Consider the following 20,519-nt stretch of genomic DNA (forward strand, 5'->3'; position numbering starts at 1 on the left):
GAAGCTCTCCTGGCTTTATTTGGGATCTATTAAAAAGTTTACCTTTCTGGTTAAGCTGTTGCTTTTAGGCTAGTAGTTGTTTGGCACTTTGAAGTGATGTGAGATCAGACCATTTCAGGAAACTGACTAGTCTTCAGCCTGTACTCTGCAGAATGGGGGCTGCTCCTTCTAAGGTGGCTAGCCTTCAACCCATTCATTCAGGAACAGGGGTTTTTCTTCTGTGAAACAATGTTGGGCTTTTCAGCCTTTGATCTAGTTCTTTTGAAGGGCTACAAGATTACTCTTCTTACCCTGCAAAGTCTCAGCCAGTGAAAAGTCATGGTCTTGTGCACAAGAGCTTTCCCAAGTTCCTCTTCCTTCTTATAGGACTGTTCTCCTTCCTTTGGTATGCAGAGACTTGTATGTGGCTCACCCTGAATACAGACCACAAATTGCAATTCTCTGATGATCCCAAAGTCTGCTAAGTCAAGTCTGACTCTTTGGCACCTCCTGATTTCAAAGTCTGGATCCCAAAGTCTGCTCAGTCAAGTCTGACTCTTCGTGACCCTGTGGAATGTACCATGCTAGGCTCCTCTGTCCATGGAATTCTTCAGGCAAGAATACTGAAGTGGGTAGCCATTCCCTTCTCCAGGGATCTCTCTAACCCAGGGATTAAACCAGGGTCTCTTGCATTACAGGTGGATTCTTTACCGTCTGAGCCACTAAGGGTGACTAAACTAGACAAAATAATTGCTTAAGCACTATAATAATATATAAAAACAATGTTCTGCAGTACACCATAAAATTCCAGTTTTTTGAAATAAAAAGTTATTTGAGATTAGAATGAAGATTCATCTTGAAAAAGGTATCTGCAATGTCCTGAGCGTCTCCAATATCCAAGACATTTATGTTTGATAATGCTAAGATGGAAAAAAAGTACTATATGGAAATAATACATTATCTTTAAAAAGCTTTTGATAACATTTCTATGATACTCAGGAGAATAATCTCATTGATGACCAGAGGAGTACAAAATAAACAGACACCACTCATTAGTGGAAGAGAAATAATAATCACAGAATAGCACTTTTCTTCTCCAAAAGTTTGTATAGAGCTTCTTTGACATCTTTGTTTCTCAAAGAGTAAATCAGAGGATTCAGCATGGGAGTGAGCAGGGTGTAACACAAGGAGGCCACTTTGCTCAGCTCAGGAAATGTGTCAGGAGTGAGATACATAAAAGAGACAGCACCATAGAGGACACTCACGACTCCCAGGTGGGAGCTGCAAGTGGAGAAGGCTTTCTGACGTCCCTCGGTGGAGGGTATCTTTAGGACTGCGGACACAATATACAAATATGAAATAACAATAACTATGATGGTAGGCAAGATAATGAGACCAGATAAGGTGAAAGAAACCATTCTCAGGATGAAGAGGTCAGAACAAGATAGCCTCTGAAGTGAGCGAGTGTCACAGTAAAAATGGTCAATGGTCCTAGAAGCACAAAAGGATAAAGTAAATGTCATGCTGGTCTGAAGAACTGAGCTGATACAGCCACAAAAATAGGAACCAGCCACCAACTGAACACAGAGACGTGTTGACATCTGGACCGTGTAGAGGAGAGGATTGCAGATCGTAATGAAGCGGTCATACGCCATGACTGCCAGGAGAAACCCCTCAGTCACAATGAAGAGGGCAAAGAGAAAGAACTGAGTCACACAGCCTGCAAAGGAGATGGACTTGCTCTCAGACCAGAAGTTGATCATAGCCTTGGGTGCAATAACAGAAGAATAGAAGAGATCAATGAAGGAGAGGTTGCCTAAGAAGAAATACATTGGTGTGTTCAGCCGTGGATCTTTCATAATAATGACCATCATGCCAAACTTCCCAGAAGATCATAGTGTAGATAAGCAGAAATAGGAGGAAGAGGAGAATGTGGAGCTCTGGGCGGGCCCTGAAGCAGACAAGAATGAAGTCAGTGACTTCTGAGTCGTTGCATGTTTCCCTGTCACCCATGGCAGAAATCTGCTTAGAGGTACAAGACAAAATAAACAAATGAACTCTTGACATTCATCCTAGTTACAAATCATCTCTTTCAGTATAGGAGTCATAAAGCTATTCTACAATCATTATTTACTTTAACCTTAAAAATTACTAATTCATGTAAGTCATGGAATTAGATCTTTTCCTTCTGAATATACTCCAGTGCCTTTCCACCAAATGCTGTTCACATTTGCAAGTATCACTTCTGTACATATTTACAACTCAGGATTTGTACAATAAATGTAATGTCAGGAAGCAGTGATTGGGAAAGAGCACAAATATTTCAATAAATGATATTTTGGAAGCAGTTTTGGTGTCTAGTTTCGAATATATTAAGGGCTTCATCAGTCTAGTTTGGTAAAACTTAGCTTGACGGGCTTAGAGTACCAGTAGACCCAAAGAAAATGATTGAATTTTAAGGCTATTTAAAAGGTGCAATTGCTTTTTCTGTGTCATGGAAAATTTAGATTCTGATGTAAGTTACATACTCAGAAAGAATAAGTTGTGCACAACCAAACACAAAAATTATTAGCATTCGCATGCTAGAATTTCTCCAGATGAGCCTCAAAATCTCTTTCATAAAAACAATTTTCCCTCATTTCCTCAACTGACAGCTCATAGTTTTATGAAAGAGACTTATACTGTCTATATAAAATTACTTTAGATACGGATACTGAACAATGAAGAAATTGTTGATTGCATTCTTATTTACCCTGAATGTGACTTTCACAGTCATCATTAGTTCATTTACTAGACAGTTCACATAAGATCATTCTTTCTCTTCAGGTATATGCATGACTCTGTGTAGACAACAATAATAACAAACATTATGTGGCATCTTTTATAGGCTACTTTTCCTAATGCTTTTATAGTAGCTCAATTAATACATGCAATAATAATATGAGGTGAAAAAAAATAATATGAGGTGAGTACTACTGTATTCCCCAGTTTACAGTAAGGAAAATGAAGCACCAAGAAATAAGATATGTTGAAAGACACAAACTAGGGTCAAAATTTTAAAGATATCTGGCTTCAAAATCCATGCTCTTAAACACTGTGTGATATCTATCATCTTTTTCTTTGATAAAGAAATTTGAGAGAAGTATATTTGCCTGAGAAAAAGATGGCTTTCAAGAAAATGGCATTATGTCTTCTTGATAGATTTTTGTTATTGATCAGCTCCATTAAAACTTGAATGTGCAAATAATTACATTAAAAAAGGGGCAAGATTTTAAATAGATCATACTTAGGTTCTGAAGAAGTATAAACTATTTGGGCAGTGAAAGGAAACACTGTAATTTGTGTTGTGAAATGTTTTTTGAAAAATAATATGTCTTATTTATATTTCTTTAATCCTAAACAGGGACAGGGATCAGATCATTTTAATTTTTGAGATTTATTCCTATCAAACTCATTCTATAGTTAATAAGTTTATGGCTGAAGACATCTTTTTTCATTTATTTTTATTAGTTGGAGGCTAATTACTTTACAATATTGTAGTGGTTTTTGTCATACATTGACATGAATCAGCCATGAATTTACATGTATTTCCCATCCCAATCCCCCCTCCCGCCTCCCTCCCCATCCCATACCTCTGGGTCTTACCAGTGCACCAGGCCCGAGCACTTGTCTCATGCATCCAACCTGGGCTGGTGATCTGTTTCACCCTTGATAATATACATGTTTTGATGCTGTTCTCTCACAACATCCCACCCTTGCCTTCTCCCACAGAGTCCAAAAGTCTGTTCTGTACATCTGTGTCTCTTTTTCTGTTTTGCATATAGGGTTATTGTTACCATCTTTCTAAATTCCATATATATGTGTTAGTATACTGTATTGGTCTTTATCTTTCTGGCTTACTTCACTCTGTATAATGGGCTCCAGTTTCATACATCTCATTAGAACTGATTCAAATGAATTCTTTTTATTGGCTGAGTAATATTCCATGGTGTATATGTAGCACAGCTTCCTTATCCATTCGTCTGCTGATGGGCATCTAGGTTGCTTCCATGTCCTGGCTATTATAAACAGTGCTGCGATGAACATAGGGGTGCACGTATCTCTTTCAGATATGGTTTCCTTGGTGTGTATGCCCAGAAGTGGGATTGCTGGGTTATATGGCAGTTCTATTAAAAGCTTTTACACAACAAAGGAAACTATAAGCAAGGTGAAAAAGACAGCCCTCAGACTGGGAGAAAATAATAGCAAACAAAGCAACAGACAAAGGATTAATCTCAAAATTATACAAGCAACTCCTGCAGCTCAATTCCAGAAAAATAAATGACCCAATCAAAAAATGGGCCAAAGAACTAAACAGACATTTCTCCAAAGAAGACACACAGATGACTAACAAACACATGAAAAGATGCTCAACATCACTCATTATCAGAGAAATGCAAATCAAAACCACAACAAGGTACCATTACACGCCAGTCAGGATGGCTGCTATCCAAAAGTCTACAAGCAATAAATGCTGGAAAGGGTGTGGACAATAGGGAACCCTCTTACACTGTTGGTGGGAATGCAAACTAGTACAGCCGCTATGGAGAACAGTGTGGAGATTCCTTAAAAACTGAAGACATTTAAATTTGGAAAAGGGATAGTGTTTTTCCTAGAGTAGTCAGCAGTCTTCCCTGTTGGCTCAGCTGGTAAAGAATCCGCCTGCAATGTGGGAGGCCTGGGTTCGATCCCTGGGAAGAGCCCCTGGAGAAGGGAATGGTTACCCACTCCAGTGTTCTGATCTGGAGAATTCCATGGTCTGTATAGTCCATGGGGTCGCAAAGAGTCGGACATAACTGAGCGACTTTCCCTTCACTTATGGCTGAAGACATTTATATCTGGAAAAGAGATAGTGTTTTTCCCAGAGTAGTCAATAGACAAGTAGTCAGTTAGTGATTTATTATTTGTCAAAAACTTACATGATTATGCTTTAAAATTTGCTCTTACCTTATATTATTTGGTAATTTGTCATATTCTGTAAAAAGCAGCAGAATTCCAATGTTTTTGTCTTGTTATTGTTTTAATTCTAGAAAGAGTAAACAAGGTTAATGACTATGTTACAACTACAAATACTGAAAAAATCTTTATGTCAAAATAAAAAGAACTCCCTTCCTCTCAGTATTTCCAAATACGTGTTCATTTTCCCAGTTTCATATTCTTCCCATAGAGAAAATAGGCATATTTTCCTTATTGCTCTATGTAAACTATTGGCCTTTCCTTTAGTAGTTGACATTGGAAAATGTTATTGTCCTTTGTAGAAGAGACACAAATGAATCTTCCAATGATGCTTGGCTACATCTAAAATACTTCCAGAAATTATATTCTGTAGTTATGCAAGGTGAACCTGAGGAATCCATCAGCAGGATAATCTCTCTCCTGCATTCTCCAGTGTTTGAATGCTTTTAAGAAGGAAAATAGATTGTCTTATACATCCAAGCAGAGGCCCTGAGTCACCTGGAATCTCCGATGATCTTCCAAGATAACAGCAGCAGTTACTTATAATGGCTATGGTTTTGGGATAACAGTATCAATTTTTGTAATAATTGCAGCATTGAGGTTTCCTTTGCCTTCTGGGAAATAGTCCTCCTGGGGGAAAAAAAGAAGTCTAAATTAGTTATTAAGATGTCTAGGCTCCAGAGCCAAGGTCCATGAGACCTGGAGATAGGGACTCCAAATTTAAAAAAGAAAGAAGAAAAGAAACAAGAAAATGGAGGGGAAAAGCAGCCTGAGTGTACTAGGAGTCAGCACACATACAAGAGCTGTTTTCTCGTGAGAATCCTTTAGGAGGGATGAAGAAGATCTTCCAGTCTTAACTTCTCCACTGAAAAGTATCATTTCAGTTTTCCATGGCAGCAAAGTTTTGGTAGGAAAATAGAAATAAATATGAAAGGAAATATTATATTATGAGGTATAACTTATAGAAAATTTTTCTCCTAGCCATAACATTCATTTCATTTTCACTCAAAATTCCCCATATTTATTCGTTAGGTATATTGTATCAAATAATTGATAGTAAAAATACAGCACCATGAACAAGATGAAAGACAAAGCCCAATAAGTGCCCCCTAATTAGTTAAGTGAAGAATAAATAATGGTTGGTGAGATCTAGAGATTGGTTCACTTCGTAACTTTGATTCAAAGATGTTTACCCAGTTGTCATATATTATGTTAATAATTTCTTAATAGCTATACACTTCAAAATAATTTTTAAACAATTCCATATCAGTCAAGAAAATCCTGATTTGTTTTTGATATAAACAAAATCATTAACTGCCATAAATACATCTTGTAACATAGTAAGGGAAGGAGAATAGGTAAAAAGGAAGAAAATAATGATGGCTCATAAAATCTTCATATATGCAACTGTTTACAGGCAATAGTTGGTATTTTCCTTTCCATATTCTCCTTGGTCTCACTAATGACCACAGTATCCAGAAGTTGTATTCCCGGGGAGGTGGTGAGGGTGGGGAATGTAAATATTCATTAATGAAGGATCTGATCACGTGTGGTCTTGTCATGCTGAAATGCTATAGTTGTTCATTAATAGTATTAGGAGGCATCCTGGAAAATTCCCTGGATCACTACCATACTCCTCTTTGTCTCCATTTTATTAATATCTTTTGCTTATCAGTATCAGTTACCCAAAAGAATGCAGAGTGTTTTGTTCACTTGTGGTTCAGTGAAATGTATGCCAAGGAGGCAGGAACAATTGCTGTGTTCCCTAGTAAAGTCATCTCTCTATTGGTAGTAAATATTCTAATTCAGCAATGTCAAATGTCTCAGGCAGTGAAGAAAATATGTTGAGAGTGGGTTAGTAGATTTTATAGTGATGGTTGGCATTCCCACTTTGACCCACTGTACTTGGACCATAGTCTGATTATGAAAAAAAATCTTCATAAATTGGTTGTGAATGCAGAGCACAGACCATATCCTAGATGACAGTAACCCACTTCTGTAAAGTATTGCCAGCTAATTGGTTCAGCAAATTAGTAAGTCACACTTCAATGAGTGATTCCACAATTCCATAAGTTCATCTGACTGACCAGATGCATGATAGTTCTTTTGACTTTTGTGGATATGAGTGCATTGACTTAATTCTCTTCATGAGAAGCGAGGGCAGATGTGTGTACTAAGTTACTCCAGTCATGTCTGACTCTTTGCTACCCTCTGGACTGCAGTCCTCCAGGCTCCTATGTCCATGGGATTTTCCAGGTAAGAATACTGGAGTGGGTTGCTATGCCCTCCTCCAGGGGATCTTCCCAACCCAGAGGTCAAACCTGCATCTTCTGTGGCTGCTGAATTGCAGGAGGACTCTACTGCTAATCACCAGGGAAGCCCTGTAAGCCTTGTGCCAAAGCACCAGTAAGATATGGTATAATAGTGAGCAAAGAATTTGCTGAGTTCTAATAGGATGGTATTAGCAGAAGCAATTTTACCAGAGAATTCCCAAGATGGTGGAGTAAGAAGATCCTGAGCTCACCTCCTCTCATGGGCACATTATAAATAAAATCAGAACTTACAAGAAAATATCTTCAAAAACTTAAAGTATAAAGAAGAAACCACAGTGATAAGACTAGGGGCACAGAGTCACAGTATAGCCAAGACCCACACTCCTAGCTGGGTGACCCACAAACAGGAAAATAACTACAGTTTCAGAGGTTCTCCCCAAGGAGTGAGTGGTCTGAGGCTCATATCAGGATCCCCAGGATGAGGTTCCTGCTCTAGGAAGACGAGATGAGCTTCCAGAAAGTCTGGCTTTGAAGGCCAAGGGGCTTACTTTTACCTCACACCAGTCAAAATGTCCATGATTTAAAAGTCCACAAATGATAAATCCTGGAGAGGGTGTGAGGAAAAGAGAACTCTCCTATACTGTTGGTGGGAATGCAATTTGGTGCAGCCACTATGGAAAATACTATGAAGACTCCTTTAAAAACTAAAAATAGAGTTAATACATGATCCAGCAATCTCACCCCGGGTATATATCTAAAGAAAAGACACATGCTTATAGCAGCACTAGCAATAGCCAAGACATGGAAACAACCTGAATGTCGTCAACAGGTGAATGAAGATGTGATGTGTATATGTAGTGGAATATTACTTGGTCATAAAAAAGAATGAAAAATGCCATTTGCAGTAACATGGATGGGTTTAGAGACTACCATACTATGTGAAGTAAGTCAGACAGAGATAAATATCTTATAACTTATATGTGGAATCTAAAAAAGATACACATGAACTTATTTACAAAATTGAAATAGATTAACAGGCATAGAAAACAAACTTATGTTTACCAAAGGGGATAGTGGAGAGATAAATTAGGAGTTTGGGATTAACATATACACACTACTATATATATAATTCTTATCTCTTTTTCATGAGCTATTACATGAAATACAAACCGTATAGTGTCTGTGTATTACTTTTTTGCCATCTGGTTTCCATTTTCCCTTCCTTTATAATGCCTAACTTATTTTTGAGGCATTAATAATTTTCAATTTGATACAGTCTACTGGACTCAATTTAGATGTCTTATCTTCCCTTGACAAACAAACAGGCCCATGACAATAAAGGCCAATATAAAGTATTCTCACTGGAATTTGAAGTTTTAGCAGAGTGGCTCAGAGAACTATGATACTTGAAGTTCACATTTCCCACTTGTGACATTGTTTTTAGATGGGTCCCATCCAGACCATTCCTATATGTCTTGCTTCTTCGTTCTCTGCAGTGTATTTGATATTACCCTCTTTTAAATCAGAAACTTCTGCCTTCCTATCAATGTTGTGTGTTAACCAATGCCCTTACCCTTCTAATATATAAATCTGCATCAGTTACTTAACTGAGTTTCTGTTATTAGCACCCAAAACTTTAAGCAGATACTCAAACACTGTTCCAATATAATTGTTTCAGGGAAAACTAGGATCTGGTAATTGCTTATATGGCCAAAAATATGATGCAAAAAAAAAAAAAAAACCTTTATACTGGGCATGGAGCCTAAATGTTCACATGATTTGTGGCAAAGTTGTCTACCACAATTACAGAAAATCATGTGATCACATGGACCACAGCCTTATCTAACTCAATGAAACTATGAGTCATGCTGTGTAGGGCCACCCAAGATGGACGGGTCATGGTGGAGAGTTCTGACAAAACGTGGTCCACTGGAGAAGGGAATGGCAAGCCACTTCAGTATTCTTGCCTTGAGAACCCCATAAACAATAAGAAAAGGCAAAAAGATAGAACACTGAAAACTGAACTCCCCAGGTTGGTAGGTGCCAAATATGCTACTGGAGATCAGTAGAGAAATAACTCCAGAAAGAATGAAGATACAGAGCCAAAGCAAAAACAACACCCAGTTGTGGATGTGACTGGTTATGGAAGTAAAGTCTGAGGCTGTAAAGAGCAATATTGCATAGGAACTTGGAATGCCAGGTCCACGAGTCAAGGCAAATTGGAAGTGGTCAAACAAGAGATGGCAAGAGTGAACATCAACATTTTAGGAATCAGCAAACTAAAATGGACTGGAATGGGTGAATTTAACTCAGATGACCATTATATCAACTACTGTGAGCAAGAATTCCTTAGAAAAAATGGAGTAGCCATCATAGTCAACTAAAGAATCTTAAATGCAGTACTTGGGTGCAATCTCAAAAACAACAGAATGATCTCTATTCATTTCTAAGGCAAACCATTCAACATCACAGTAATCCAAGTCTATGCTCCAACCAGTAATGCTGAAGAAGTTGAAGTTGAATAGTTCTATAAGAACCTACAAGACCTATTAGAACTAACACCCAAAAAAGATGTCCTTTTCATCATACAGGATTGGAATACAAAAGAAGGAAGTCAAGAGATACCTGGAGTAACAGGCAAATTTGGCCTTGGAGTACAGAATGAAGCAGGGCAAAGGCTAATAGAGTTTTGCCAAGAGAACGCACTGGTCATAGCAAACACCCTCTTCCAACAACACATGAGAGGGCTCTACATATGGACATCACCAGACGGTCAATACCAAAATCAGATTGATTACATTCTTTGCAGCAAAAGATGGAGAAGCTCTATACAGTCAGCAAAAACAAGACTGGGAGCTGACTGTGGCTCAGATCATGAATCGCTTATTGCCAAATTCAGATTTAAAATGAAGAAAGTAGGGAAAACCAATAGACCATGCAGATATGACCTAAATCAAATCCCTTACAATTATATAGTGGAAGTGACAAATAGATTCAAGGTATTAGATCTTACAGACAGAGTGCCTGAAGAACTATGGATGGAGGTTTGTGACATTGTATAGGAGTTAGTGATCAAGACCATCCCCCAAAATAAGAAATGCAAAAAGGCAAAATGGTTGTCTGAGAAGGCCTTACAAAGAGCTGAGAAGAAGAGAAGTGAAAGACAAAGTAGAAAAGAAAAGATATATCCATTTGACTGCAGAGTTCCAAAGAATAGCAAGGAGAGTTAAGAAAGCCTCCCTCAGTGATCAAAGCAAAGAAGTAGAGGAAAACAATATAATAGGAAAGACTAGAGATCTCTTCAAGGAAATTAGAGATACCAAGGGAAAACTTCATGCAAAGATGGGCTCAATAAAGGACAAAAATGGTATGGACCTAAGAGAAGCAGAAGATATTAAGAAGAGGTGGCAAGAATACACAGAACTTTACAGAACAGATCTTCATAGCCCAGGTAACCACGATGGTGTGACACTCATCAAGAGCCAGACATCCTGGAATGCAAAGTCAACTGGGCCTTTGGAAGCATCATTACAAACAAAGCTAGTGGATGTGATGGAATTCCAGTTGAGCTACTTCAAATCCTGAAAGATGATGCTGTGAAAGTGCTGCTCTCAATATGCCAGCAAATTTGGAAACCTCAGCAGTGGCCACAGGACTGGAAAAGGTCAGTTTTCATTCCAATCCCAAAGAAAGGCAATGCCAAAGAATGCTCAAACTACTGCACATATGCACTCATCTCACATGCTAGCAATGTAATGCTCAAAATTCTTGAAGGCACGCTTCAACAGTATGTGAACTGTGAACTTCCAAATGTTCAAGATGAATTTAGAAAAGGCAGAGAAACCAGAGATCAAATTCCAAACACCCACTGGATCACTGAAAAATCGAGAGAGCACCCAAAAGAGAGAGCACTTCTGCTTTATTGACTACACCAAAGCCTTTGATTGTGTAAATCACAACAAACTGGAAAATTCTTAAAGAGATGGGAATATCAGACTACCTTATCTTCTTCCTGAGAAATATGTATGCAGGTCAAGAACCAACAGTTAGAACCTGACTTGGAGCAACAGACTGGTTCCAAATTGGGAAAGGGGTATGTTAAGGCTGTATATTGTCACCCTGCTTATTTAACTTAAATGCAGAGGACATCATGCGAAATGCCAGACTGGATGAAGTACAAGCTGGAATCAAGATTGCTGGGAGAAATATCAATAATTGCAAATATGCAGATGACACCACCCTTATGGCAGAAAGTGAAGAAGAACTAAAGCACCTCTTGATGAAAGTGAAAGAGAAGAGTGAAAATTTTGGCTTAAAACTTGACATTCAGAAAATAAAGATCATGGCATCTGGTCCCATCACTTCATGGCAAATAGTTTTGGAAACAATGGAAACAGTAAGAGACTTTATATTTTTGGGCTCCAAAATCACTGCAGATGGTGACTGCGGCCATGAAATTAAAAGATGCTTTCTCCTTGGAAGAAAAGTTATGACCAACCTAGACAGCATATTAAAAAGCAAAGACATTACTTTGCCAATTAAGGTCCATCTAGTCAAAGTTATGGTTTATCCAGTAGTCATGTATGGATGTGAGATTTGGACTATAAAGAAAGCTGAGCGCTAAAGAATTGATGCTTTTGAACTGTGGTTTTGAAGAAGACTCTTGAGAGTCCCTTGGACAGCAAGGAGATCCAACCAGTCAATCCTAAAGTAAATTAGTCCTGAATATTCATGAGAAGGAATGATGCTGACACTGAAACTCCAATACTTTGACTATCTGATGCAAAGAATTAACTCATTTGAAAAGACCCTGATGCTGGGAAAGATTGAAGGTGGAAGAAGCAGATGACAGAGAGTGAGATGGTTGGATGGCATCACTGACTCGGTGGACATGAGTTTTAGTAAGCTCCAGGAGTTGGTGATGGACAGGGAAGCCTGGCATGCTGCAGTCCATGGGGTTGCAAAGGGTCGGTAACGACTGAGCAACGAACTGACCTACTGTACAGTTAAATTGAATCATATACCCACCGAAAGCAAGAATCTGATGGACCAATAGAGTCACCATCTGAACTGTAATTATGGCATGGGTAATTCAAGGACTGCAACATGCTGTTAGTACTTCTGACAAATTAAAGCAAAAATTGAGCTTGGATTTTTAAATTCTGTTTCTATAGGGAACTTGTCACCATGACAAGATAATCTCCTATAGTAAACAGCTGTAGAGATGAAATTGCTGAAAGCTAAACCCAGAGTATGAATCTTTGGCTTGCTGAACACAAAGTATGTTGATTCATTCCTTCAATTTCTCTCACACAATTAACTGACGATTCCCGGTTTGTGAAAGTGAAAATGAAGTTGCGCAGTCATGTCCAGCTCTTTGTGACCCCATGGACTGTAGCTTACCATGCTCCTCTGTCCATGAGTTTTCCAGGCAAGAGTCCTGAATTGTAACAATACTTAAAACATTTGAAAATCCTGACATTTTGGAAACTACCTCAACCACCTTTGCAGAAGGAAGCAGACCTATCTTCCTAACAGTTATTCCCTGCTCAATTTAAAATGCTGCTACTCCTTTACCTGAAGAAGTTTCCTTGAAGGAAGAAGCTATAGTTCCCCCTTTCCACTCCTCATTTTCATTCTATGAGCTCATTTATTAGTGCAAGAACATGAATACTGCCCCAAGGCAGATGGAGTATTTATAGAAGACTGGCTTAAATTTTTGTATATTTTTGGGGTACATATTGGCAAAATTGCTTTGATGTGAATGAATTTTAGGGCTCTCTTACTTGAGAGGGAGGAAGCTATTTGATAGAATTCTTACTTACCAAAATTTGATAATTAGTGTGCTAGCTAATGTCATTAAGTTGAAGTCTAATGCTTGGTTGAGATGACAAGTGTAATTTATTAATTAATACTGAATATTAAAGGAAATTAAGACACTAGAAACACTTTGAGAAAAGTATAGAAATTTAATATCTTTAGGAGACAGTAGTGCTAAGGAGGATTAACCATAGATATTCTGTTCTCATATATCCTGCCTAGGTGTCCCTGAGGTGTTCCTCCACCAATGACAAAGCAAACAGCTAGAAATTTTCAAAGCAGATGTGATACTTCTCTCTAAGGATGTTGGTAGCAGACATTGAGGTTAAAGTGGCCTTTCTAATATCAGTGAGAATAGAGGAGTGAGTGTTCAGATTATGGCTTCTGACTGAGAGCAAAGGAAGATTTGGTTAACATGATAGTAGCAACTTATTAGTTCAAAAATGAATATGGCATAGTAATCTCCACCTAAGGTTAGCTAATCATAAGGTATCTAGGAAGAAAATAAGTGAACCCTCTTTAGAGAGAGAGCAAAAGACAGAGAGACAAAAAGAGAGAGGCATTAGATAAGATCAAAAGTTGACCTGAGCTACCATGATTCAGATAATGCCCATCTCCCAATTCTTAGACCTGAGCTGAGTCACAGAGAGTCAGTGGAATGAAGATGTGAATAAGATGTGAACTGAAATCACTGAATTCACTCTTGAATAAGATGTGAACTGAATTCCTTCCAAAACCTTCCAAATATTTTGGTGACTAATTTTCAAATGACTGAACACTGAAGAAAATGTTTGAGGAACTCTCCAAACATTTTGTGGTGTTATAGAGCTATTTATTGGGCTTCCCTGGTGTCTAAGTGGTAAAGAATCCACCTGCTAATGCAGGAGACATGGGTTCCATCCCTGAGTCAGGAAGATCCCTTGCAGAAGGAAATGGCAACCCACTCTAGTATTCTTGTCTGGAAAACCCCATGGACAGAGGAGCCAGGAGGACTACAGTCCATGGGATCACAAAAGAGCCGAACGTGACTTAATGACTAAGCAACAGTAACCGCAACAACAGAGCTATATATTAGATCCCGTCTCAGGACTGTCCAGCAGAGGGACAAAGAACTTGAAATTTCTTAGAGTAAAAGTTTCTAATAGTGTGACATTTGACAAGTTTGAATCCTACTTGAAGACTCTTGCCTATTTTTCACATTCTAACTTCCTAGATTGCTGCCAAAGGACTCACCCTCTCCAGCCCTCTCATTGTGTATGTGCAGCTGGAGCAAAAGAAAAAAGTATGTGTCCAATTATTTGTCTTTTGCTTAAAATATCCAAAGTTCATTTATGTAGGTTACCACTATAGACACCCAACTATAAGACATGCAATTGAGAAACCCGATACCAATCATCACAATGTCAAACAATGTTTACACATTGATAAGGGGGGAAAAAAACTATTTCTAAAATCTAGAGGTCATATTCAGTAAAAGTAAGAACTATGAAAATTCAGTTCAGTTCAGTCGATTAGTCATGTCCAACTCTTTGCGATCCCATGGACTGCAGCACTCCAGGCTTCCCTGTCCATCACCAACTCCCAGAGCATACTCAAACTCATGTTCATTGAGTTGGTGATGCCATCCAACCATCTCATCCTCTGTTGTCCCCTTCTCTTTTCGCCTTCAATCTTTCCCAGCATCAGGGTCTTTTCAAATGAGTCCATTTTTCTCATCAGGTAGCCAAACAATTGGAGTTTCAGCTTCAGCATCAGTCCTTCCAATGAATATTCAGGACTGATTTCCTTTAGGATTGGACTGGTTGGCTCTCCTTGCTGTCCAAGGAGTTCTCAAGAGTCTTCTCCAATACCACAGTTCAAAAGCATCAATTCTTTGGCGCTCAGCCTTCTTTATGATCCAACTCTTCCATCCATACCTGACTACTGGAAAAACCATAGGTTTGACTAGATGGACCTTTCTTGGCAAAGTAATGTCTCTGCTTTTTAATATGCTGTCTAGGTTTGTCATAACTTTTCTTCCAAGGAGCAAGTGTCTTTTAATTTCATGACTGCAGTCACCTCCGCAGTGATTTTTGGAGTCCCAAAAAATAAAGTCCCTACTGTTTCCATTGTTTCCCCAACTATTTGCCATGAAGTGATGGTACCAGATGCCATGATCTTAGTTTTCTGAATGTTGAGTTTTAAGCCAACTTTAGTCTTTGATTGAAGTTTTTTTGGGGCGTTTGTCTTGTTGTTGTTGTTGTTTTTTTCACAGTATTATAAGAGTTAAGAAATGATGTTGACCCTCAGTATGTCTTGTTTGAAGAAATGTCTGTATAGGTTTTCTGTCCATTGTTTAAATTTTGTTTAATTTTTAACTGAAGAATAATTGCTTAATAGAATTTTGTTGTTTTCTGTCAAATCAACATGAATTAGCCATAGGTGTATATATGCCTCTGCCCATTTTTTAATTGGGCTCTTTGTTTTGATGATATTAAGCCACATGAGATATCACTTATATGTGTAATCTTAAAAAACAATAGGATGCAAATGAACTTATTTTAAAAAAACTGAAACAGACTCACAGACTTAGAGAAAGAACTTAATGTCACAAGAGGGGAAGGGTGAGGGAAAGAGAGTGGGAGGGATAGATTGGGAGTTTGGGATGGACACACTGCTATATTTAAAACAGATAACCAACAAGGACCTACTTGCTTGGCACAGGGAAATGTGTTCAATATTATGTAGCAACCTAAATGGGAAAATAATTTGAAAAAATAGTTTTTAAAAAGAAAATAAAATCTGTACTTCACGTTAAAAAGAAAAACAAAATGATTGAAAAGGATTCTTTTTTAAGTTCTAGGATACCTTGCTTCTCTCTTATCCCATCCTTTCCCTCTTCTTCCCCTCCCTCCCTGCCCAGCCCTTAACAGTAAGTAGCTTTGTCTTCAATTATATAATAGGTACACACACTCAAAAATTTTTATTGATTTTATGACTTATACTGGTATTATGGGATGGGATAAAGTGACATATACTTTACACAAGAGTAACAGTCCAATATCAATTCAAATTTCAACATTTTTGCAATATCTAATCTGTTCAGCTACTCCAATTACTACAATAATTTAAACCTCATAATAAGAGTTAAAACTATCCTAAGGAAAACAAATGGAGCATGCTTTGGGTGCTTATCCAACCGATGTTTAATTTAGTAATTTTAACTTATATTTATGAATATTTGAATTATCATTTGAAATTATCTAAGTCAGATCATCTTAGCACTCTGGCAATAGAAAATATTCTAAATGTCCTCACCAAAGCTCAATGCACTAAACATTAGGTAAACATTAACAACCCAAAAAATTTAAAGACAAAATGTAACACATGGAATTATAGGACAATCAATATATGCACATGTCCCAAAACTTGGAACCGGGGAGGAATAGACAGTGCATTGCGAAGGAGAATGTTTGAGACATCTAATGCAATCTTCTGCCTCTCAATATCATATCACTATTGAGAGACTTCTACATGTGAATACAGACTTAAAGTTCCCTCAAAGTAATGACTTATGATGTACATGATGGAGAATACAATTTTCAGACTCCCTTGGAATGTGACGGTATTTCATAAGCAATTCATGCAACACTGAAAAAGGAAACACTTCGTCAATAAAAGCCAACAAAACGTTGATAGGACATCAGGTGGTTCAGATGGAATCTCGATGGCACACATAATGGGAGAGATATAAATTAGGCACTACTTTTCACATAAGGCCTGTGAAACAGAAAAAGAATTTACCAAGAATATTGTTTATGACAATTAGAAGAAAGTAAGAGAGAGCTTAACTTAACACCCTTGAGAGCGTTCTGCCTTGGTTTTCAACTTTCCCAGGTTTCTTCCGACACCTGGAGTGGTTTAAGCAATGCCACTTTGAAGGTTATGCATTGGAATACTGTAATCTGTTATAGCTGCAAAACAGAAAATATAATCCTCCAGACTAAAATCTAAAGCAAATGAATCTAGGCCTTATTGTTAATCACTATTTTGTTGCTTTTTCCAAGTAGTTTTTAATAACTCACACTTGTTAGAAACATCAAAGAGTGACATTCTAAGAGTATCAAATATGCAATGGAAATAAGTAAAACTGAAACCTAAAAAGGGTATTTTCCAGACTTATAATAATCAATGCCAAAGATCAATTTCCCAAGCTGATTTGAATTCACATTTCCCTCTTAAATGATATTTTTCTGAATATCAAGGAAAATGGCAGCATCTGAGCATCAAGAAAAATGGTATATTCACCAGTTTAGGGAGAAAGATAAATATAACCTTGATTTATTAAGTCACTTAGCTTCTCACTTTGTCTATTCAATAAAAATATTCATTTCTCAAATGAATATTACCCTCTCAAATCTCTTACCCTAATCAACATTAACCCATGATGTTTGCCTTTGTGCATTCATCAAAGGAAGTTTTGCTATCTTAAAAGCAGAAAAACAGAAGACCTTATCAAAGACCCATATTTTAGGTTTTCTCAATGCCAAGCGTATGGACAAAACTCATAATTTTATTTTATTTCTTAAGATTAGTTCTTGCCTAGAATTTAATGTTGTCCTGACTTAGGCACTGTAATTTTTTAGCTAAAGCATTACTTACATCAACTGTAAAAATGGTAACTCTGGCACAACTTTCTCTAGAACCTGGCTTCCTAAGTTTAATACCTATCAGACCTATGGGATGCTGCTTTAACCTGACTTCCCTTCTCAAATGACACCTGATATTTAGAACTAATCACATTTTAAAATTACCCTATATTTAAATAACCCAAACATATTCATACACAGAGAAATGCACACATGCATGCACACAATCATGTATGTACATTTATGTATAACCCAACTATCCGTAGAGCTTATTATAAAGCCTTAAGATATTTTTAACTGAGATTTTCAAACTGACTTTATTTCAACTGAGTGTTTTCATTAATCACGTGCGTGTGTGTGTGTGTTCAGTCACTCAGTCATGTCTGACTATTTGCGGCTCCATGTAACCTGCCAGTCTCCTCTGTCCATAAGATTTTCCAGGCAAGAATACTGTAATGGGTTGCCATTTCCTACTCCAGGGGATCTTCCTGACCCAGGGATCAAACCTGTATCTCTTGCATTTCCTGCATTGGCAGGTGGATTCTTTACCACTAGCACCACCTGGGAAGCCCCCCATTAATAGCATATTCACTACCAATAATTTGTATTACCCAAAAGATAGAGGACATGAGCTATAAAACCTCATAAATATCATAAAATGTTCTCATCATATGGGAGGAAAGTAGAATGACCATGCCATTCAAGGAAAACCAAACAAATGTCATAATTTAAACCAAATGAATGCAATCTTCCCATGTTCATTTTTATTTGGCCCTTATTTAATTCAACAAAAATCACTGTTTATGTAATCTTTCCTTTTTCTTTTCATCATATACACATGTCCTCACATCTTTGGCGTGATGTCAAAAACAAAACACAACACTAGCATTTATACCATTATTTGCATGTAAACCAATTGGGTCACACAGTTTCCAAATGAATCCTTATACTTAGATATTTTCTAAATTTTACTTAGGTATACTTGGAAGAGAAACGATAATATTTCATTCTTCTCCATTTACATATATATTATTACCTGGAGAGTGAAAAATACATCTCTTTGTAGAAATACAATGAATTTTTCTTATGGCTGTCCAAAACTTTCAGGTTTAACGTTGCCTTGTGGAAAAGTGAAAAGTAAATAGTGAAAAGTGAATTTGTGGAATTTTTATAGGATATTATTAATGCTGTTGAATAAAACTGTTAAGGTTTTTGGTTTTGCTTTGGTTTGAGAAACAACTTGAGGTTTAAATGCATAAGTCTAGAAGATTTGGAGAACAAAATCAAAGGATGCGAGAAAAAGTAAAAGTGGAAGCATATTTAGAGTAAAACTTGTTTCTTCCATACAACTTTTCTCATAGCATCTTTAACATCCTTATTTCTTAGAGAGTAGATTAAAGGGTTCAGCATAGGTGTGAATAAAATGTAACATACTGAAGCCACTTTACGAAGTTCCGGGTTATTTGGAGGTGTGAGATACACAAAGGAGACAGTCCCATAAAGCAAACTTACAACCCCCAGATGAGAGCTGCAAGTGGAGAAGGCTTTCTTCCTTCCTTCACTGGAGCGGATCTTTAAAACTGTGGACACAATATACATGTAAGATACTACAATAACAACTATCGTGGGCAAAATAATAAGAATAGCCAAACTAAGTGACACCATCTTATTCATAAAGACATTGGAACAGGAGATCTTCTCAATTGGGTTTGAATCACAGTAGAAGTGATCAATGACTCGAGAGGCACAGAAAGACATTGAAAATGTTACACTGATTTGAAGGATGGAACTGACCCAGCCACAAAGATAAGAACCAGCCACCAGTTGGATACAGAGACTTCTTGACATGCGGACAGTATAGAGAAGCGGGTTGCAGATGGCAATGAAGCGGTCATAGGCCATGGCTGCCAAGACAAAGGCCTCTGTTACCATGAAAAGTGCATAAAGAAACAACTGAGCCACACAGCCTGCAAAGGATATGGTCTTTTTCTGAGATAGGATGTTGACCATGGCTTTGGGTACAATAACAGTGGAGTAGGAGAGGTCAATGATGGAGAGATTGCCTAGGAAGAAATACATTGGTGTGTTCAGCCGGGGATCAGTCACAATGATGCCAATCATGCTAAGGTTCCCCAGAAGGACCATCCAGTAAACAATGAGGAAAAGCAGGAAAAGGAGACTGTGGAGCTCTGGACGGACCCTGATGCCGACGAGGATGAAGTCGGTCACTTCTGAGCGGTTGTCTCCTCCCTGGTCACCCATGCAGACTTCTGCTTAAAGGCACAAGAGAAAGTCAGCGAAGTTTCTCCTCTCTCGCTAGTATCACAAATAACACTTTACATCCAAAAATACTTTATAGTTGACATAATATTTTCATATCCATTATTCTATTAAGCTTACACAAAGCAAAAGAAATATGAGAGAGAGTTTGAGTTGCCTGAGGTAACACAACTGGTTAAAAATGGAATTTAGACTCAAGATGAAATATTTTGAAATCAAGTCTAGTGTTAATTTCAACACAACAGAGTTTGTCAAATGAGATATTTTGTGAGATGTCATCTGTGATTTCAAAATACTAAAATCTGATAAGTTTGTACTACGAAAAAGACACTTCCATAAATTTTATCATTAAATATTCACTTTTATACATAATACTTTGCTTCAATTCAGTAATAAAAGATTAATGAAGGAAAAGAAGCTAAAAGTACATTCCAAGATTGTATGAACTTTCTACACAAAAGAGCTTTTACAATTCCAAGTATATTACTAAAGAACTAAATTGCCTTACTTTGAGATCTTTTAAAATAAAATAAATCTTCAACTT

At 37.5% G+C, this 20,519-nt stretch overlaps 1 protein-coding gene and 1 pseudogene across 1 annotated transcript; both read right to left on the reverse strand.

Annotated features, from left to right (window-relative positions):
• Positions 1-1,052: 1,052 nt before the first annotated feature.
• On the reverse strand, positions 1,053-2,034 carry LOC122423802 (annotated as a pseudogene).
• Positions 2,035-18,984: 16,950 nt separating this feature from the next.
• Positions 18,985-19,957, reverse strand: LOC122424025 (olfactory receptor 9K2-like). Its single transcript, XM_043441631.1, has one exon. It carries the CDS (start codon positions 19,955-19,957, stop codon positions 19,016-19,018), a length of 942 nt encoding a protein of 313 aa, XP_043297566.1. The 3' UTR covers positions 18,985-19,015.
• Between the last annotated feature and the right edge of the window lie 562 nt (positions 19,958-20,519).

This window comes from Cervus canadensis, chromosome 21 (genome assembly GCF_019320065.1).
Source record: "Cervus canadensis isolate Bull #8, Minnesota chromosome 21, ASM1932006v1, whole genome shotgun sequence".
In the NCBI taxonomy this organism is placed as follows: domain Eukaryota; kingdom Metazoa; phylum Chordata; class Mammalia; order Artiodactyla; family Cervidae; genus Cervus; species Cervus canadensis.